General features: G+C 42.7%; 1 protein-coding gene across 1 annotated transcript; it reads right to left on the bottom strand.

The window, feature by feature from the left end:
* Window positions 1–2,134: 2,134 nt before the first annotated feature.
* On the bottom strand, window positions 2,135–14,388 carry LOC128484163 (cysteine-rich venom protein TEL1-like). Its single transcript, XM_053460481.1, has 8 exons — window positions 14,270–14,388; window positions 6,082–6,201; window positions 5,085–5,204; window positions 4,437–4,527; window positions 3,835–3,980; window positions 2,986–3,080; window positions 2,660–2,748; window positions 2,135–2,179 (listed from the first exon to the last, which is right to left on the bottom strand). Exons 1-8 carry the CDS (start codon window positions 14,324–14,326, stop codon window positions 2,163–2,165), a joined length of 735 nt encoding a protein of 244 aa, XP_053316456.1. The 5' UTR covers window positions 14,327–14,388; the 3' UTR covers window positions 2,135–2,162.
* Window positions 14,389–23,102: the final 8,714 nt, after the last annotated feature.

The following is a 23,102-nucleotide window of genomic DNA, read 5'->3' as shown; positions in this document are numbered from 1 at the left end:
TCTTACCTGAAGAGCCACCTCAAAATACTGGTCCAAATTCCTTACCTCTTTGGGGTGGTCAAGGAACATCAGAAAGGGGAGAAATAGATTAGAGAGATGATATAAAATGCAACAGGAGGAAAGAAAATGAAAATGGAGAGATTAAAGAAAAGGAGGATAGATTAAAGAAAAGGGAGAGGAAGTGACAAAAGGTAGCGGTAAAGAAAAATTGGACACACAGGGAGAGGTAAAGAGAAAGGGTTGGGAGATAAAGAGAACAAAGATAGATGAAGAGGAAAAGGGAGACATAATGCCAATGTCTGTCTAGGAAGATGGTCGACTATGTGCTTGATTTTATACACCTGTTAGCAATGGATGTGGCTGAAATACCTAAACTCAATAATTAGGAGGGGTGTCCACATCCTTTCATAAAGTGTATATGTTTTATATGTAATATGTATAATTTGTCCCTTCAGAAAATTCTATTTATGTAAAAGAAACTGTCACTGCCGTGCCGAGGTAGGTGCGAGATCATGATCTCCCCAACTAGCCCTGATCAGCGGGCGCCCGATGAGCAGGGCTGGTTGGGGAGATCACGACCTCCCTCTAACTAGCTCAGCATTAGGGAGCTCGAGGTCTGGCACTTCAGACCTCGGCTTCCGTGCTCCCTAATCACTACGCACCGGCTATTGATGCCGAGCGCGGGGATGACGTTATATCCCGGCACTCGGCATCAATTGTTGGCACGTAGTGATGAGGGAGCAGTAAAGCAGAGGTCTGAAATGACAGACCTCACGCTCCCACAACTGGATGGAAGATAGAAGATGAGAAAGGTAAGAGATGGGGAGAAAGGGTTGTAACTGCAGTGTATGTATATATATGTCTGTGTAAGGTCAGTGTATGTGTATGGTCAGGTGTGTGTAAGAGCAGTGTAGGTATTTGTGTGTGTTTATATATATATATATATATATATATATATATTTATAATGTGTGTGTGTAAAGGCAGGGGTGTGTGGTGAGGGCAGTGTATAAATGTGTATGTATGGACATATACTATGTTAGTATGTGTAGATATATATATTCATATATATATATATATATATATATATATATATACCGTATTGGCTTGGATATAGGCCGCCCCCGTATATAGGACGCACCCTAAAAGTTGGGTGCTTTTTTTAAAGAAATTTTTTTTAATAGACATGCTGCCACTGTCCTTCTCCTCCCCCCCCGAGATATGCTGCCACTGTCCCCCCCGAGATATGCTGCCACTGTCCTCCTCCTCCCCGATGCTGCCACTCTGCCCCCCCAAGATATGCTGCCACTGTCCTTCTCCCCCCCACCAAGATATGCTGCCACTGTCCTCCCCCCCGAGATATGCTGCCATTCTGCGCCCCCCCCCGACTTACCAGAGCAGACTCCCGGGTGTCTTGCGGGTCCGGCGGGGAAATCTACGCAATGCGCGTATACAACTTCCCGTGATCCCTTAAAAAAAAAAAATTGTGGTCCATTTTGCAAATGCATGGGGGGATTCTGCAGAAACCAAAAGCATTTGCTCCTCCACCCCCCAGGTAAATGCCTTGCAGGAGATGCTGAATGCATTTGCCTGCACATGATGTACTCACCTCCAATCAATTTATTAGACCCCAGTGAGCATTTCTTTGCTGCCACTGATTGACAGCTTTAAGCAGCCAATCGGTGGCAAGAAATGGTGGAACATTGATGAAGAAGGCAGTTTTGCAGCATGGCTGCAAAATCTGTTGCGGACGAGTGCTTTATTTTGTTTTTTATTTCGCTGCACTATAATATTCATTCTCAGGGTAGAACAAGTTGTTGTGGAATATAGGAGCTAAATTGAATTTTGTTAATGGTGCAGGGAAAGATTTTGCATTTATTTCTGATTATTTTGTAATTTTACTTTCTGAAGTGCTCTTGTGTAATTAGAATTAAAATATCAGATTTCAGGTTTCTGGAACTGGTTAGACCCTTCTGTCTAATAGATTGCAAGCTCACAGGATATTGGCCCACCTCTCCTTCTGTTCCAGTATGGTTTGTGTTGCTAATGCTATATGACAGATGTAGCTTCGACTCATGGGCCAGGCTCAGCTCAGTTGCTCAATTAAATAAAACACCAACACACAATATAGGTTTTAAAAGGCCACAGCCATTTTATTTAACAGTCATTGTCCTGTAAAACCTGAAATAATAAACATAGATGCGTTAACAGAGACAATGACGTAACGAAATCAAGCTAGCTTGCCAAGTTATCCAGGTACCATACCACACACCAATTTTGGGAGGGGACATACCAGGATGCCCCAACCCGGACCTGAGGTTCCGAGCACCACTCCTTGCAAGGAACCTCCCACCAATGTTCATACCACCACATTAACCCCTTGGATACCTGGCAAGCTACCGCCCACCACTGTGACTAATGCAGCAACACCACTCCACAAACTCAACCACAAATGGGGGGGGACAAACAACACCAGGTAAGGTTAAACAAAACGGCTCCTTACCCCTGTGATCACCAAACTTAAATATCCTCCGACCAAAACTCCTCCCCTAAAATCCACAATTCCTGCCTTAGCCTAGCCCTGCTCAGCACTCCGTCAGGGCCCACTCTACAGACTGTTATACTAGACTGGTAACTATCGGTTTGCACACAAATACTTACTGCAGAGGCCGTTGTCGCATGCCGTTGGACAGTCTCCGCATGTAGGTCCAGATTTGTATGGGTATCCCATTGAGCTAACATTGTTTCCCCTGAGAGGATCACAGATAACAATTGGTCACAAAAGTAGAAAGTCAGGTTCAGTGGTAACAGACAAAATATTTATGATATGCCTTGGCTGGAATTCTACTTTAGTTGAGTTCTGTTTCTCAAGAAATGTTGGAGTTAGAATGTGGGGGACCAGTTAGCCTGTTAAGAACTACTGGAATCGTAACAATATTGATACAAAAAAATTACGTTCATCGTGGAAGTGCATTTTTCATACTTACGGAGGGTTGTAATGGCAGACAAATCCGTATGGGAGGTTGTTGTTGGAGGAATAGTTAATAGCACAGCCAACCTGGTTTGAGGTAGCCCATGTCAACTGGAAATATGAAAATGTGTTAATTACAATCATGGCACTGGTGTCTTAAATTACTAAAATGAATGAAATGGAAAGAAAGCAAGGGGTAGATACTGTATACAGTAATTTGTGTATTCCACTCTATCAAATACTTAATCAACATTCATAAATCCACCATAGTCAACTGCCAAGACACAGTAGGTGAGTCCTGTTAATTTACTAAAGCAAATTGAATACCAATGGCATACCCGGAAATGTCCAAGGTATGCTGGTCTAATGGCCTGCCAGAAGGATGATCTTGATATGTGGGGTGCAACTAACTGTGAATGCAAGGTCATGGAGCAAAAGACCATTCTGACCACCCAAAGTGAAAAGGCTTGACCAGGAAGCCTACTTATGGGGCCGCTTTGAAAGCTATAGAGGGGTGCCAGCCACTATTAAAGTAACTCCTAACACATATCAAACGACTAGGAACCTTATGATATGGACATCAGCATACCTGGGATCTCTCTCGGTTGATAAACATGTTGAAGGAATTATGGGGATCACCAGCTTCTGAACAGCCTTGGTGGTATTTGGCTCTGTCCATTCCCTGTCCTGGCTCCACCCACCCCCTCTTAATCTCCAATGCAGCCGATATGACCTCCCCAAATTATGTCCCACCCCTTTTCCACTTCCCATAAGGAGCACCAAGAGGAAACCTTTCGTGTACGAGCTCAATTGTATGTAGATTGTATGGTGTAGATAGTTGCAAGTTTGAGTTTATAAAACATACCTGTGTATAATGGCCAATCTTTACACCAGGAGATTTAGCTCCTTTTCCATATTCAAAATCTACAACTTCACTGTAAAATGATTTTATGACATCATCCCAGGAGGCTTTGAAATTTGACCTGAATACATTTTCTCCGCCGTTAAAATCTGAAACACACAGAGAGAAAAAAACATTCATGCACTGAATTATCAAAATGTAATGCGTTCCCTAACCAAGGACCATCCAGGTGAATAAAATATTATGGTGGACCAAGTCCGGTGAGACTCCCCTGTAAGGATGAATCAGCTGAGGCTCATAATGAATCAGCTGAGGGTATAATCTATTACTAAATCAATGAGGGGACCTTTAAGAAATTGATTCACTTTAACTATGCATTATATAGGTTCATCTCAGCCCTTCTTTCTTGCAGGAAAACATACATAGAAAATTCAGAGAATTCAAATGTTCAACTTTCCCGCAAGAAATTCCAAGTTTGGAGAAGAAAGAAAGTTCTCATTTCTGTAAATCTGCATTTCCTTTTGCTGTCTCCTAGTTCCCCAATCACTGTTTCCCAGAGTACTGTTCCTTCTTTCAAAAGAAGTCTACATCATTGTATTACTCACTTGTGCTCTTTCTGAGATTTGGTTCGCTGTGATTCGGCAAACACATTTTAGCATAATTATCTGCCATTGTAGCAGCCTCATCATTCCAGACCTTTAAATGAGCAAAAAAGACCTATTATTAAGAAGAACTGCACAGACAAATCCATGTCAAAGTACCGGTAATAGGCAAAGAAATATTTTCAGGTAAAACTATCATATATCCTAACAGAGCCACGATATATAATAGAAACACATTATAAAAGAAAATGTGTTTTCAGGGTAGGAACGGGGATAAGGAGGTTAAGGCTGTTGGCCGACGGCTGGATATGACTGGCCTAACGTTGTGTTTTTTATGCTCACGTAGCGCGTGGCCAGGCATATCCAGCCAAACACCACAGCACTCGATCATGGAGTTGGTCCTAAAGTCAGAGTTGGCCTGATCCGATGCATTTATCTCTTCTCTCTGTATTGACTATCCCGGGGCGTAACTAGAAACCTCAGGGCCCCTGTGCGAGAATCTGTTAAGGCCCCCCACACCCCCAACCCATCTATCCCTTTCTCACTATCTACCCTCTCCCTCTCTACCCCCTTCTCACTATGTACCCTCTCCCTCCCTACCCCCCCTTCTCACGATCTTTTTTCTCCATTAAACTTGTTTGGCGTACTTACCATTTTCAGCATGTTACGTGCGGGTGGATTGACTATTTTTCTCAAGGAGTTGTGTGTGTCAATAATCATACTTCTGACATTTGGATTACTTGTCGACAGTGATGATAATGGCACATTTTCCTTAAAAATGAAACATATATTAATGCTAAGTTTAGATTTTTCAAAAACATTTAACAGAAGTGGATTTACTTCAATTAAATATGTTATGGTCTATGAGGTGAAATAACTAGAATGTGACATGACAGTTTAGCATCATATTCATAAAGAGGGTTTGGGGGAATAACACAAAAAAAAACATTTAATGTTTGGGACAATTTTAGAATCTGAAAATTTAGAATCCATCCAAAAATATATGGCAGATTTATTATTATGATAATGTTCTTAATGCTAGTAAAAGGAATGCTACCAAAAACATCTTTCTGAATTTGTGATGTTCATCCCTCTTTAGGATAAAGTTCTATTCTCAATGTATATAAAAATATATTTATATAAAATTATATGAGCTTTTAGGACCGCAGAGGTCACTTCTTCCAGAAATTAATGTAACTTTACATCTTTTTCCATGTCGGACAAATAAAAAGTATCAAGTTCACTCTAGTGCTAATATGGCCATATCAATTTTGCTAAATTTCCTAATCCTTAATATACACAAGAAGAGCAAGTTTGGAGATCTTCAAGGAACATGCACTTTGTAAACAAGATGAAATTAAATCTATGTCCTGTGGGTAAGTGACCATTCCTGTAAATATTCTCAATGACCTCAAACCATTGACCTCATCATAAAAGTTTCTGGGGCACATTTTCTACAAAAAAGAAAAGTGTTTAGGTATCCCCGTCTAGGATGCATGGACCTGGCAGTGTTGATGGATTTCAATGGAAGCCCAATTTAAGTGGTCCTCTAGAGGAACTCTACAAACGTATTGGTAGGATATTCTGCACCAATGTGGGTATTTGTGTGTGAAGCCAGAGGTGTGTACAAACCGTCATGATTGCTCACCATTTTCTTAATGTTTTCCAGTGGTATTGTGACAGGTCTTCCATCTGTTTCTGTACACAAGGTGTCTTGGTTGTTCACATTTGCCTGTTCTGATGGCCACCCCAGTAATATGGCTTCATACTTTAGGAAATGCAGAGACTCTTATTATTAGCAAAAAAACTTTGGTTTCACGCTAAAATATTATGTCTAATGCATAAAGACCTATAATATTAGTTGTATAGTATAATGTAAATTTAAATCGACTTTACTGTAGCAAAATTAATTAAAATATGTAAAGTAATATACATTTTAAAGGTGAGAATTTGTTTAAAACTGAAAAATGGGGGGCGTGGCCTGGCAACGGAGCTGCATGGACGTGTGAGAGACGAGCCCCGCCAGCACACGAGCGATACCGCGGCTACAAACATTATTTCTACCGGACAGTGTCTTCTCCGAGTAGCGTTTCGATCCCTGAAGCGGAGGAGATGTCTACGAAACATGTAAAGAAGACCCCGAGCAAGTTACAGCACTACTTTCCCAAGCGTACAAGGACGGGTGGTGAAGAACAAGATGGCGACAAGTCTTCTTTCCCGCCATCGCAGCCTGATCAAGCAGATGGTGAAGTGGATATTGATCCAGAGGCTCCTGTGACCCCAGGAATCTTGAGACACATGCTGGATACCATGCAATCCTCTATGACTGATGCCATTAAAGGTATGCTTTCAGATTTAAAACAGGACCTGGCGCATTTGGGGGCACGTACAGACCACATGGAGCATAAATTCTCTGACTTTTCATCCACCTTTAATGAATTAGTTGACAGGCACAATGCATTGGAAGATAATTATGCTGCGTTGCTTACTAAAATGGCTGATATAGAAGATCGCTCTCGGCGTAACAATTTACGGATTAGAGGCATTCCTGAGGAGGTGACAGTTGAGGCCCTGCATACGTACCTTCGCTCTTTTTTCCTCGTGCTCTTACCAGACATCCCGGAATCGGACCTACGGCTTGATCGGGCTCATAGAGTGCCGAAACCGAAATCCCTGCCATCCACGGTTCCCAGAGATGTGATTTTACGCCTCCATTACTTTTCGGCTAAAGAGGCTATTATGCAACGGGCCCGTCAACATCCCTCTTTTCCTGCACCATACACTCACCTACACATTTTTGCGGACCTTTCCTCTGCCACACTGGCGAAACGCCGTACTTTTATCCCGATTACATTAGCCCTGAGGAAAAACCACATTTCATATAGATGGGGCTTTCCCACAAAGCTCCTCATTACCAGAAACGGATCTCTTCATGTTGCCTGCACACCTATGGAGGGGCTTTATCTTCTACAACAGTGTCACCTAGTCCACGAAGACATCACAGCCATAGACCAACTGGACTCCATGCCTGTTCCTCGACGTTCACCCACAGATGAAGACATAGCGAGACCCAGCAGAAAGCGGACAACGAAACAACACCATTCCCGATCACATGCGAAGGCTGCTTCGGTGTCGTCCATTTCACCCTCAAGGCTTTCTCCTGTGTCTACATGACTCTCAGATAAGCCCTCTGTTTTTGCTTCGCTCTGGTATCCTTTGACTTTTTCTGTTGATATTTGAAGCCCCTTCCTTGGTCTTGTTGTATAACCACAGTTTTACTGATTTGGGGCTATTGATATGTTTATTGGTTACCCACTGCGTGAGGGGTTTTTTATTTTCCCCTCTGGACCCCGCATTTCACCACTCATACACACATACACACATGCACACGAAGTATTCCTTCCTTTTTGCCACTTATTCATTTCTGCACCACATGGTCTCACGATTTATGGACTAACATGTCTCAGTGGGGTTTTTTTTTTTTTTTTTTTTTTCATGTCTACATATTGCCCTACTCACCCATTGAGAGCTTCGAGTTTTCATATTTGTCTCACTACAAACATATGGCTGAGGCATTAGTGCACCGCACACACACATGTTTCCATTTCCAGACAAATCTCTTATGCTTAATATGCTCTCTGAGGGACATTGAGATTTCGTTCCGTATACATTTGGTGTTTTTTTTTTTCATACATAATGTTTGAGGCTTTGCTATTTGCCTCACATGGGAGTATACCTCTACTACGATTACACAATACGTTCGCACGTGTTTCCGTTTCCAGACAGCTTCATGTATTGTGCATGCTCTATATGGGATGCTACAGTGTCGCTGTGTCGGCACTTGGTTCACTGTTTTTTTTTTTTTTTTTTTTTTGTGTTGCCTCTCCATGTTGCGCTACATGCCTCGTCTGGGCCTTACTATTTGTTTCACAAATGGTTTACCTTTGCGTTGATCCTGCACTACATACACACATGTTCACAATTATGATTATTTTCCCATATTTACTGTGATTATACTTACATGTATCTATATGGCCTCGTCTGGGCCTTACTACGTGCCTCGTCTGGGCCTTACTATTTGTTCCACAAATGGTTTACCTTTGCGTCGTTCCTGCACTACATACACACATGTTCACAATTATGATTATTTTCCCATATTTACTGTGATTATACTTACATGTATCTATATGGCCTCGTCTGGGCCTTACTACGTGCCTCGTCTGGACCTTACTATTTGTTCCACAAATGGTTTACCTTTGCGTCGTTCCTGCACTACATACACACATGTTCACAATTATGTTTATTTTCCCATATTTAATGTGTCTATACTTACATGTATCTATCTGGGGTACTGTGACTTGGAATTTTTTTTTTTTTTTTTTTCATACATAATGCTCTGTTTGAGGCTTTGCTATTTGCCTCACATGGGAGTATACCTCTACTACGATTACACCCTACGTTCGCACGTGTTTCCGTTTCCAGACGGCTTCATGTATTGTGCATGCTCTATATGGGATGCTACAGTGTCGCTGTGTCGGCACTTAGTTCACTGTTTTTGTTTTTTTTTTAGTTTTTTTTTTTATTTGCTATTTATGGGCTCTATTGTATTGCCTTGCCCACTACATATGGGCTCTATTGTGTGCCCTACATATGATCTATATTCGTGACGTTGGTGCACTGTATATTCCAATGTTCCTGACAAACTCACCCAACTACTTTGATATGAGATTGTATTACATGGTTCTGTATTGTTCATATGCAAACTCTTCCACAGGGCTAAGTTTTGTGCCCACCCATCTCCTTAATGTATCCATAAATGCGGTTACTTACCTTGGGTTTTTTTTTTTGTTTTTTTTTGTTTTGTTTTCTGACTATGGTTACTCGGGGATCTCTGCTTGATTCAACTGTTCTATCCTCCCTGTGTCCGGGGATTTCTCAGTTCACTATAATTGTTTCGCCTGTGTGCCAGCAAGTCCTAGCTACTGCTGGTTTTTTTTGCCCCCCCCATACGGTTCAATCTATTTCTTGAACACATTGTTCTGTATGAACGTTTGAGTTGCGCACCAATTGTGTGTTTCTTGAAGTGCTTTTGCAACTCTCATTAATTCCCTTGTCGTTCCCCTTCCTGCCCCCCTCCTTTTTTTTTTTTTTTTTTTTTTTCTTTCTCTCTTTTCTTCTCGTATTTCTTCTTTTTTCTAACTCCCTCTCTCTTGGGTCGATTTGGTCGGACGGTTTCTGTCCGGTTGCAACTGATCTCCTACCAAGATGCAAATTACCTTTCTCTCTATTAATGCTCAGGGATTAAATACCCCGCACAAACGTACGATGCTATTTCAAGAGCTTAAATCGTGTAAGGCTACCGTAGTGTTGATTCAGGAAACCCACCTGGCTAAGTCCCAGGCACGCTTACTGGCATCCAAGTACTATCCCCTAGAATATCATGCTCGGGCCGCCAATAAGACTATGGGAGTGGCTATACTTATTAGTAGACAAGTTCAATTTCAGCTAACGTCTCAGGCCTGTGACCCGAGGGGCCGCTACCTTATTGTCCGTGGTTGCATTGACGGTACGCCCTATACTATTCTTAATCTTTATGCCCCTAACACCGGTCAGACCGCTTTTTGTGACCATGTATTCACTAAACTTCATCGGCTGCGACAGGGTAAAGTGATTGTTGGGGGAGATTTTAATCTCGTCTCTACTCCTTCCTTGGATTCCTCTGCACGATTGTCTTCTAAATACTTGACGACGGTGACAGATCAGGGGAAAAAATTCCAAGATTTACTCCATCAGTACTCCCTTTTTGATGCATGGTGAGTATTACATCCTTTAGGTAGGGACTTTTCTTTCTACTCGAATGTTCATTCGAGCTACTCTAGAATTGACATGCTCCTTGTTGATGGTGAGGTTCTTCAATTGGTTAAACAGGCAGAGATAGGAAATATATCGTGGTCGGACCACGCTCCTGTGTGGATTTCCCTGGTTAATGGTCCCACTTCGCCACCGTCGGCCCGGTGGCGTCTTAATGAAAGTCTCCTACAACAGTCGGAGGTCACTGTGGAAATTGCGGACGCTCTCACCGAATATTTTCAAACCAATGCCACTCCGGAGATTTCACCCTCCACCCTATGGCTTGCCCATAAGGCAGTCATAAGGGGTCACCTTATTAAAATTGCGTCTGCCCAAAAGAAGCAGAGATTACGCACGATTTCTGAACTTACTGACCTCCTGGTGTCCTTGGAGCTTTCTAATAAAGTTTCTTGGTCCAAAGACACTCAAGATCAGATTAGAGGGGTTAAAGCCGAATTACACAATTTACAGCTCCATTACACTGAACTCGCGTTGCGTCGGCTTCATCTGCAGTATTATGCGAAGGGGAATAGAGCTGATTCCTTGTTGGCTCGTAAACTCCGGCTACAGACGTCTTCTTGTACTACCCGCTACTTACAAACTCCTCAAGGTGTGAGGATATATAATCCGAAAGAGATTGCTGACACGTTCGCGAACTACTATACCTCTTTATATAATCTCCGTCAGCAGACAGATTTACCGCAACCAAGTGCTACAGAGATTGCTGAATTTCTTTCTTCCCTTTCCATCCCTCGGCTCCCAGTGGATCAATGGGAGGCTTTGGTGGCACCACCATCGCCTGATGAAGTAGAGCGTACTATTGCCAGCTTAAAATCTCACAAAGCCCCGGGTCCTGACGGCTTTTCTAATCTTTATTATAAAAAATTCAAATCTATTTTAGCCCCTCGCTTAAGTGATCTTTTTTCATGTTTTATGGATTCTACCCCCCTCCCCGGGGAAATGTCAGAGGCCTATGTAGTCACCGTTCCTAAACCCGGCAAATCCCCTTCTGATTATGTAAACTATAGACCTATATCTCTGTTGAACACAGATATTAAACTTTACTCCAAATTACTTGCCAATCGTCTGAACACCATGCTTCCTGCTCTGATCCGAAACGATCAGGTGGGTTTTATCCTCGGTCGACAACCGTCGGACAACACGAGGCGCATTATCAATATTACACACCTTGCAAAGTCGAATAATAAGCCGTGTGTGCTGCTTTCTCTGGACGCGGAGAAAGCATTCGACCGCCTTCATTGGGGGTACTTGCTCTCTACGTTGAGAGCTTTTGGCTTACCTGACAAATTTGTTGATGCAGTTGCGGTCCTCTACAACCGGCCTCGAGCACGAGTCTGTGCCTCTGGCTTTCTTTCAGAACCCTTTACTATTAGTAACGGTACCCGCCAGGGGTGCCCACTTTCGCCGCTCCTATTTGCTCTGGCCATGGAGCCTCTAGCGATTGCCATCAGAGATCACCCCGACATTGCGGGCTTCCCTATACGCTCATTTGACTCTAAGGTTTGTCTGTACGCGGACGATGTCCTTTTGACACTTACTAACCCGGCAATCTCTCTCCCGAATTTACACGCATTACTGACTTCCTTTGGCAATCTCTCGTATTATAAAGTCAATTGGCACAAAACTCAGGCCCTTAACATAGGCTATGAGTCTTCCGTGATTGATGCCCTGTCCGGTAATTTTCATTATTCCGTGGCGTAAGGCCAATTTCCTACCACTCTGGAACAAAATTTGCGGTGACTTGAACAGATGGTCTAAGATGGAGATTTCTTGGCTTGGCCGTATTGTTTCCTTCAAAATGAATTCGCTCCCTAAATTGTTATATCTTTATCGGACTCTGCCTATAGTTCTGCCCTCTGGTTTTTTCCGCACGATGCAATCTAGACTGTCTAAATTTTTTTGGCTCCACAAAAGGCCCCGCCTTCCATACCGGGTTTTGCAACGCTCTAAGCTACTTGGAGGCCTGGGTATTCCAAATCTTAAACTTTACTATCTAGCGTCTAATCTGGCCCAGACCCTTCTTCTTTTCTCAGATCCGTCTAGTGTGGCATGGGTGGACCATGAATCCTTGTTTACCGCTCCATTTTTGTTAAGGGATCTTTTGTGGCTTCCTAGGGATTGTAGACCTCCCGTGCCGAACATTTTGCCCACGACATCGCTCTCGTTGGCTTTGTGGGACAAACATAAATCCGCGTTGCGGTTTCCGGTCCACCTCACTGAGTATGCCCCATTATCTTCTCTGAAACCTCTCCTCCCTCATGTCCATTTAGATAATTGGATACATAGTGGTGTTACCTCTATTTCCCACTTACTTTCAGGTGGTCGCCTACGTTCTTTTCAAGAACTGCAGCGCACTTTCTCCTTGCCTAGTCGAGACTTCTTTAAATATCTCCAGCTACGTCACGCCCTGTCGCGCCATCTGAGGGTCCTTCCCTCCTCCTGCCCTACTACTCCGATTGTCCGGCTCTGCCTGACTGCTCCTTGTGTTCCAAGTGCTATCTCGGTCTGCTATGCGGCCCTGCTGGGTCATGGGTCTGATGACAAACTTCCATTTATGCTACAATGGGAACGGGAACCTGGTAAGGAATACGATGTCCAAACTTGGTACCATGCCCTCTCCTCGTTCCAAGGGGTCTCTAAAAACGCTACTCACTTCGAAACTAACCGGAAGGTTCTCTTTAGGTGGTATTATGTTCCCTCCAGACTCGCTAAGATGTTCCCATCTTCTTCCCCCCTGTGTTGGAGACAGTGTGGAGAGGTGGGTACCATGCTCCACGTATGGTGGAGTTGCCCTAAGCTCAAACCCTACTGGACAGCAGTTTTTCACCTTATAATGGAATTACTGCATATTCCTGTCGTAACTGAGGTGGAAATAGCTTTGTTGGATATGTTTCCTCAATCACTAACTTCCCCGCTAAGAAAGTTGCTGGGTCATGTTCTGATCGCAGCCAAGGTTTGCATTGCGCGTAAGTGGAAAGACCCTCTCCCTCCCACGATTCAAGACGTTTTATATGCGCTCACCACAACCCGTACCTACGAACAACTGGCGCATTCGGCCTCTAATACCCCACATATCTTCCATGATACATGGGCTGCCTGGGACGAGTACTATACTGCTACATTCTGTCCTATGCCTAGCGGTTTTATTCTGAAAGATTTGCGGACCATCTGGTATCGGAAGGCGACTCTAGCAACCTGATTGACCTTCGGCTTCTTCTCTCCATTCTACCTTTTTCTACTTCTGACTTTTTCTTGCTCCCCCTTTTTTTTTTTTTCTTTCCTCTTTTCTCTCCCCATCCCTCCCCCCTCCCGGTTTAAAAATAAAAACTGAGATCTGTATGACATATTGTATGTACACCATACCGATGTATTGATTATGATTTTTGTTTTACACACTATACGACGGTATGTTTACTGTGATGTCCAAAGGTACTGTGCATTTATGTGATTCATTCATGACACACTGATGCTGTATATGTTCTCTTTTATGTTGGATCTCAATAAATATTCAGTTATAAAACTGAAAAATGAATTTCCATACATTTTTTTATTTAATTAGAAAAAAATAGTATATAAATAGACATATTTGTAATTTGCTATGGTGGAACATTATAGAAATATTTTTTTTTAAAATTTATAAAAATTAAGTGTTGAAAAATACATTAATATACATTGCTGGGTTCACCCGTAGTGTGTCTCAGTAGACAACTATTTTTCTGTTAAGAAATGGCACGGTTCATAACTGCATATCCAGTAATTATAAATAATTTCGTTCATTACAATATAAGAGCAATGTATTTTTTAGCATCTTTTGAATTAATTAATTTACCGAGCTATTACCTTATGTGTTTTTTATTTATATATTTTGTTATATGATGGTAGAGGTTTTGTGGTGGTGCTTGAGAGCATTATATCTTATTTTGTCAAGTTAATTAAGAATGAAGTTAACACAAATTAATACCTACCTCTGCAAAACAGGACGACAGGAACGGTGAAAGACACAGGAAAGCAAGCAACAACATTTTTCCTGAAATGAATAATTCAGATTATTTAAAAATTGCTGTTTTTTGGTCAAAGGTACCGTAAGGTCTATCTACTATGCACCATATTTCTGAAGTTATGTTGAAGATTTAACATAGGGATCACATCCCTTTATATTGTTGGTTCTAATCTGACACACAAAGATATATCTATAACATTAAAGTGATATAACATCTCATGAGAAACCACAAAATGTTACAGATTTTATCAAAGGTAACCTCAGAAACAATTCTTAATTCATCATCGGGTGTTTTGACACGTGTAGAAATGTCACGGCCAGCTGGTGGCCTTCTACTGGAGGTCTTGCATCCATGGGGTCATTAGTAGACCTCAAAGTCCTCATTTCAAGACATCATAAACCTGGCATCTTATATCAGGAGGACATTATCTACTTAGCACAAAAGATATCAGTGGCTGTCCTGTTTCATTCAAACTGAAAGTTCCTTGTGTGATGGGACATTACCGATCAGTAATGGACAATTCTGTCTCCCAAGACCCTTCCCTATCTCTGGGATTTTACATAATCCGAATCGGTAATATCACACTGGCAAAGGAAATTTTTAATCTAACATCAACCTATTCACCCATAACCATTGATATCATTTTTGGACATAACAAAGATCTGAAGTTTTTTTGACGTACCAGATTTTAGAATTATATAAAGAATAAAAAAACTTTACTTAATTGGACCAAAAAAGAACAAACTAACTAACCAGAATGAGACTGAAACCATGCTTTAATTTCCCCCTTAAAAGCCGTAAAACGAATTAATATTTTTCATCTAAAACCCGTGATTTCCCAGAAAAATGTGTCAATGAACAAATCATACCGAACCGAACATAAAAAAACAACTAACTATGCAGAATAAAAAGCCTATATTATAATACATTTGTTGCCATTTGAAGATATATACCTTCTTACCTTGTAGATGGGAGGGTAATTTCCTTAAAGTCTCTGGAGAGAAGCTAAGGTAATATAAACAAGTTGGATCCGCAAGCTGTATATATAGTCAAGATTTACGGAACACTTCCCGTTTTTTTTTTTTTTCGTTATATTGTTTATCCCATTCATACAACAATCATGCTATATCACCTCTCTTGGCAGCCGTGGAAGAAGAGGTGAGTCCTCTTTCAGAACAGGATTTTCAACCTGATTCTTTTATATGACATCATATTGTATTGGTGGAACGATGTAAGTGAGGTCAAAACAACACGGGTTATGAAATGGCATTTTAAGTTGAGTAAGTATGTTATTTTACTGTACAGAATCGTGACTGCCCATTTCTAATTATGACTAATATGACTGGGTGTGTATAGTAATTTGAACATGCAGAGCAATGCTCGTTACAGTTATTATTAAATACTAATGGATAAATTATCTCTGAGATTAAATGAGATTAAATGAGGGATTAAAAATAGGGTTTAAATCACGTGATCTTTTTTTCTGGAACAATGTAACACAAAATATTCTTGGAAAAGCAAACTATGTTATAGTTTATAAATAATATGTGTAAAATCTATGTGCATTTATGTTTGGAACAAATAAAGGCAAAAAAAAAATGACGGAATAAAAAGAGATCATATACTTGACGGGAAGAAAAGGGGTTTACAAGGTTTTTTGTTTTTTTTTTCTATTTTTTATAAGACCCTTGTCTTATAATCGGGGTCGTCTTATTATCAGACCTCAAATATGTCTGACTACGAGACTAAGATCCAGATCTTCCGCAGTGATGCAGTGGACGTGGATCCTCCTGTCTCCCCCCCCAATTTACCGGTGCTTCTGACTCCCCGGTGTGTAGCCGGGGCAGCGTGTAGAGCTCTATGCGATTCGCGTAGACAACTTCTGCTGCAGCCGGGAGGAGGTGCGGTTAGCAGCGGGGGTTGTCTGCGTCCATCGCGCAGACCTTTCCTGGCTGTCAGAGATCAGAGTTCCCCTCACCGGGGAGTTCTCTCTGACAGCCGGGGAAGGTCTGCGCGATGGATGCAGACAACCCCCGCTATCAACTGCTCCTCTTCCGGCTGCAGCAGAAGCTGCCTACGCGAAACGCGTAGACGTCTACCCGCTGCCCGGGAGTCAGAAGCACCAGAAATTTTTTTTTGGTGGGGGGTGTTAAATGGGGGGCATAAGGCATTTCTGTAGGCAAAGTGCTCTATGATATGCCTTTTAATCCCCTTAATGCCACTCTGCCTCCAGAAATGCCTTTTAACCCTCTATACGCCACTCTGCCTCCTGAAATGCCTTATAACTCCCTATATGCAACTCTGCCCCATAATATGCCTTTTAACCTCCTAAATGCCAGAGTGGCATATAGGGGTATAAGGCATTACTGGAGGCAGAGTGGCACATAGGGGGTCAAAAGGCATATCATGGGGCACAGTGGCATATAGATGGTTAAAAGGCATATCATGGGGCACAGTGGCATATAGGGGGTTTAAGGCATTTATGGGGCAGAGTGACAAGCCTGGGGGCAGATGTGCATAACTGGGGGGCAGGTTGGAAAATAAAAGGAATTAAAAACAATATTTTTCTCAATCATAGCTTTTATTTAAAAAAATAGTTTACATGAATTAACATTTACTGGTAAGGGCCATATTATATTCAGGCTTTTTCTTTTTTTTACTAAATTAATATTCAGATTCTGGGGGGTCGTCTTATAATCGAGCAAATATGGTATTTTTTAAATGCGATCAGCATTTGGCTTTCGTGCCAGAAGCTGTTACATCCTATCGGGCAGCAGAAAGCCGGCGATGCTGGCTTCTGTTGTCAGGGGGAAGTCCAGGCTGTCAAATGTCAGCCTGATCTCCCACGCAGAGGCAGGGATGTGTTCCTGCCACTGCAAGAAGGGCAGGACGTACCGGTATGTTTCTTCCGTAGCGGTCATTTTGTATATTGCACCTTCGTCCGCGTTTATTGTCGCGGTCACGTGGTGCTGCTTCGTTTCTCAATTCTGTTCTTCTTGTCTTGGTGCTCTTTATCCTCTCCTCTTCCCTCCTTTATTTGCTGGGTTAATCAACCCACGATTTTTTCCCTTTCAGGTAAAGCTTCGCCTGAAACTTTTAATTTTGATGTGGCCTTAGGTTGGCTTCAGCGCATTATATGTATTACTGGCAATGCTAATTTGGCGCTCTACTCTGAACGACGCAAGTTGATCTTACTTAAGATTGAGCCCAAACTTATCAATATGGCTTCTCAAGAACCCGACCAAGCAGCTAAAGGCCTTCAGTTTGGTGATTCATTTGTCAAGAATATCGGTTCTTTTGTCAAAACATTTACAGCTTTGGATAAGGCTCAAACCTCCATGAAAAAAAGTTTTTGCCCCTAAGGTTTTTGCAGGGGCTGGACGAAGCAGGGGCCGTTCGTCCGGCCGTGATACCAGGTTTCGCGGAACCTACAGAGGCTTATTTTCACAACGCCCAGCTTCTTATGATCAGCGACCAACGCCTTTCTTCCCCTATCGAGGACGTGCCGGGCGTTCCAGGACTTCACGGGGTTTCTCCTCTTCCAGACGGCCTTACGGTGAGTACCATTCTTCCTTCTCTCCTTCCAAAGGTGGGCGGTCGCCTTGCTTCTTTTTGTCAGGCTTGGGTTCATATCTCCTCAGACGCTTGGGTCTTAAACACGATCAGGGGCTATCGTATAGAATTAACCGCTCTGCCTCAACAGACTTGTCTTCCTCCCACTGCAACGTTTCACATGTCTCAAGTCCTTCTGATCTCAAAGGAAGTTCAGTCACTTTCAGAGAAAGGGGCTATTCAAAAGATCCCCATGGACTCCCCAGGCTTTGTCAGCCCCTCTTCTTGGTCCCGAAGAAAGGAGGAGGTGTTCGACCCGTCATCAACCTGCGTCCTCTCAATGCTTTCGTGGTGTATCATCACTTCAAAATGAAGTTGCCAGAGTATTGGATGGTGAAACTGGATCTCCAGGACGCTTACTTCACTATTCCTATTGCAGCAGATCATCAGGGTCTTCTTCAGTTCGTGTGGGCAGATCAGAAATGGAGATTTACGTGCCTTCCTTTCGGCCTCTCATCGGCCTCGTGGTGCTTTACATAGGTTATGGCTCAGTCCCCTCGTCTTCAACAAACTCACATCGACTGGACTTTACATCTCCTTCAGTCTCTGGGTTTCCTCATCAACTGAGACAAGTCTTGCCTCGTACCTTCCCAATCCATAGAGTTTCTGGGATTTCGGATAGACTCCATTCAACAATCTCTGCGGCCAAAGATAGTGGCAATCAGGAAAGAGATCAGGAAATTGCTTCGAGTGGACGTTGTTACCGTGAGGCAGTTGGCACGATTGATCGGTCTCTTATCCTCTTCCATTCAAAAAAATATTTCCGGGCCTCCTACACTACCGAGCGCTTCAAAGGCTAAGAAGTTCTTTGCTGCTTTCTACTCATTCACTTTCTCACGAGACCTGCATCTCTCTCAACAATGAATCCAGAGACGAGATGAATTGGTGGTTGTCCCACATGGAGGCGTGGAACAGCAGAGCCATCTTCGGTACCATTCCAGACGTCATCATAGAATCGGACGCAAGCTTACATGGTTGGGGAGCGCGCTACGGGACCGTATCTACAGGTGGCAGATGGTCCACAGAGGAATCTTACCTGCATATCAACTTCTTGGAACTCTTGGCAGGATCTTTTGCCATCCGCAGTCTTGCTCCCTCCGGAGCGTCGTGCTCCATTCTACTCAAAATGGACAACGTAGCAGTGGTGAGATATATCAATCACCTGGGAGGCACGAAATCCGAGATGCTAGCTTGTCTCGCGAGGGATTTTTGGAAGTTCTGTCTCCTTCACGGAATCTCGGTGACGGCCGTTCACATTCCCGGTCTTTCCAACTGCGTGGCGGATTGGAAGTTTTCTCAGTGATTCAGGGGATTGGCGTCTTCATCCATCCGTCTTCCTCAAGCTCCGACTGCTCTGGGGCCCTATGGAGATGGACCTTTTCGCTTCACGTCTCAACACCCACCTGCCGAAGTTCTTCAGTTGGAGGCCAGATCCGGAAGCAGTAGCCACCGACACATTCCTCCAACAGTGGCCTCAGTCTCTACTATATGCTTTTCCCCCTTTCAACATGATTGCTAGGACAATCCTTCATATGCTACGGTTCACAACATCCTTGGTCCTCATAACTCCTCTGTGGAAATCCCAACCGTGGTTTCCCAGGCTGCTGGAAACATCAGTGGACTTCCCCAGGACCATTCCTCCTTTTCGGGATCTGTTACTCAATCCAGACCTTCAACCTCACGATTTGATCATCCAGGGCCAGCTTCAACTAATAGCCTGGTGCGTTTCAGGGGACCCTGGTCTGTCGAGGGAGTTTCACAACAGACTCTCCTTCTCTTGGCCGATGCTTGGGCCCCAGGTAATAGAAGAGCCTATTCCTCTGCGTGGAAATGTTGGTCTAGCTGGTGCTTGGGGAGATCATTGGATCCCATTTCTGCCCCTTTGAACATGATTTTGTCTTTTCTTACTGAATTGTTTCAGGATAATAAAGCCTATTGGCCTACTCGGCCTACTCGGCTATTTCTGCCGGTCGTGATCTTCTGGACGGGGTTCCTATTGGTCAGCATCCTCTAGTCTGTAGGTTGCTTAAGGGTATTGATTTTTCCAGGCCTCCTTTACCCCGTTACTCGTCTACTTGGGATGTTAATGTGGTCTTGCGTTTCTTGGAACAATGGTCCTCTAATCAGGATTTGTCGCTTAAAGAATTATCTTCCAAACTTCTTCTCCTCCTCTGTATTCTGTCTTGTAAGCTGTAAAATATTCTAATACATTTTCTAACCTCAATTAAGAAATGGACCATATATAATTATTAGTATAGGCAATAGTCAAAGATATGTAATTATTGGGCATAAATAAATGATAATTAAGATATATTAATGTTTCAATGGTAGGTTTCAAGGTTTCCTTGACCTTAATTATGGAATGAAGGATTTGCTGAACATGCAGTCTATAGATAGGATAGTAGCTTGCTAATGCATGGTATAGTTGTAACTCTAAATGGGCATTACAATATACGTACAGCGACCACCTAAAATAGGGTTTGGGCGTGTAAGACCTAAGTGAACATGTTTGAACACCTAATTAGGTGAAGACCAATAGACTGACATCATTTTCAAATGGTATATAAGCTAGGCCTGTGTAAGACATGGAGAGGCATGGGAAGAGAGGTCGAGAGAAGATGTATTTGCCATCCACGGACTCTTCACATCCCAACACTCCCTCCCTCCATCCTCAGGAATGCATAGGACAGATGTCATGAACTAAATTCCTTTCCAAGGTTTTGTAAGACTTGTTTCGTATTTTTGTTATCTTCTTTTTATATTCTTCGTCTATTTTTGTTCGTATTAAATGTTTCACCTTCGTTTGCATCTAAGTGACTCTGCCTATTTTTGATGCACATACATATTTATGTGTTGATCCAATTATCGAAGTTTGTGTTTGGCCTATATTTTCTTACATAAGCGTGTTTCAGATGTCAGAGCTTCTGATTTCCATGCGAAGGTCTTCCGCCCTGATGGCGTTGATATTTCTAGGAGAACTAAATCCAGTACTAAATCTGTCTTTTATCCGGCCTTTCCTCATAGACCTCTCTTATGTCATGTTCTTTGTCTTCGGGAGTATGAATCTCGCACCCGTATGCATCGGTTGGTTGCGGCATGGAAGATATCATTAAGGCCGCTGACTGGTCTTCGGATACCACATTTAAAGAATTTTACCTCCATCCTATTCAACATTTCTCCGAACGCCTGGTAGATCAGCTTTAAGATTGCACCAGATTGAGACCACGAAGAAGGCGCTTTGCTGGAGCTGCAGCTTCTTTTGAAGGTAAACCATATAATTTTTCTTTTTAGCTTTATATAATAGTGCTTGAAAAGTACTTTAATGTGAATTATTTGACTCCTGCCTGGGTTCTACCGTATTTATGATCACCGGAGGCAAGTTAGCCAAGTTAAACTTCCCTTTGGAGCGGTTTGCAAATGGAAATGCCAAAACGATAGCATTCTGCAAATATGACACGGGATAACCTCTTCATGCAAGAGAGAAATACAGTTCTGTAAGGACTTACCTGCCTCTCCGGTCTCGCGCCGTGGCCGGTCCCGCGACGCTTCCTCCTCGGCCGGCTTCCCGGGCAGCGAGTACCACCGCTACCCAGTCGGCGTCTTCACCACGTGGCCGACCACGCGGCAAACTGGTAGCACAGCACCACCGTGTGGTCAAAACATAATATTACAATAATAAGCAATTACAGGTTTTAAAAACTAGGTTGTAATATTTGTCTTAACAATTGGCATTCAATTAACTACATGTCATTAGGAAGATTGATAGGCCAATCATAACTTTCGTGTAAGAACATTTTGTGCGCACCTCCACCTGTCCCTATTTAAACCTGGACTTCCTCTTCTGGGTCACCCTTGGTTGGTGTATTTCTGCTATTTGCTTGCGCATTAGATTGTTACTGACTGCTCCGGTTTGACTTGGCTTGTTGACCTCGTTCCTGTCTCCTGATTCGGCTCCTGATTCCTGCTCGTCTGGTATTGATTCAGCTTGTTGACTGCGTCTCTGGATTCTGATTTGGCTTATCCTGATTACCTGTCTGACCCGGTTGGTTCTCTGACTTTCTGGTTCCAGTTTGGCCTGGCCCACTCCGCCATCTGGGGTCCTACCTCACCATACCATTACAAGTTCAGTAGGTATTATACATTTGCAATGCCCTGTATTGTGAACCATTGTCAAAATGTTGTTGCGATTGATCATGACTGCTTAGACCCACAGCACGGGCCCCACAAAACCAACCCCCCCAAGGAACTGGACACCATTGTTGTGGGATAGGGCTTTTATTAAACATTCACATAACCATTCCCCGGCCCAGCGGTGTAACCAACATTCTCCACATTCCATAAACAACCTGCCAGCTGATGAGCGCTAAGCCCAACAGGCAATTGATTAACCAAGAGTCCTAGCCGTGCGGGTGCCACAAGCCACCAGTAGGACACCCTTTGCCAATCCCGTTTTTCGGCGAAACAATGTTTTCTGCAAACCGCGCTGGTCGGGGGACCCAGATCGCAGCTATGACAACCCAAATGATATTGAACTTATCAGAGAGGTAAACAGAAAAGCTGAAGACACACAAAATTCAGTCATGATCCCCTATCCCTATTGTTCCAGAGGGCCCCCTTTTCAAATTGAATGAACTAAATGCACCCTGTGGTGTTAAAAGGCTTGTCCCGTTTGGACAAAACATGAAGTAAACCTTAGCAGATCTATAACTTTGATTGCGCTATATAAAACAATAAATAATAATAATAAATTCATCAACATCCGCCATAAACTCTGGAGAGCTGTCACAAGAGCCACTGCGAGAGATTTTGCCTCTTGCAAGGTTCTCCAGACCCCCTGAGAACTCTTGCAGGTTGAATACAGGTACTGTAAGTCAGGACAAAGAGTAAAAAAGAGTAAAATCTATTTAGCATGTTTCTTTCATTAGCTTTTGTAGATGATTAAAAGATTTTTCAAATAAAAGGGAGAAAAGGTGTTTTTTTCTTTCAATTTTTCATCATATTTATTATTATACGAAATCCGATTTGATTAAAAATGGTATCTGTAGAATTTTTTTTTTCAAGTTTCTTATTGTTCTCTGTATTATCATGTTTCATAAACCGATAAGATACCTTCCAAGTCTTTATAGACCAGGATGTAACTAGAGCACTATATAATGATGTATTTTTTTTAATTCATTAGTTTTTA

This window comes from Spea bombifrons, chromosome 3 (assembly GCF_027358695.1).
Source record: "Spea bombifrons isolate aSpeBom1 chromosome 3, aSpeBom1.2.pri, whole genome shotgun sequence".
NCBI lineage: Eukaryota > Metazoa > Chordata > Amphibia > Anura > Pelobatidae > Spea > Spea bombifrons.
The sequence above is the reverse complement of the archived record's forward strand: the minus strand, read 5'-3'. Positions and strand labels throughout refer to the sequence as shown.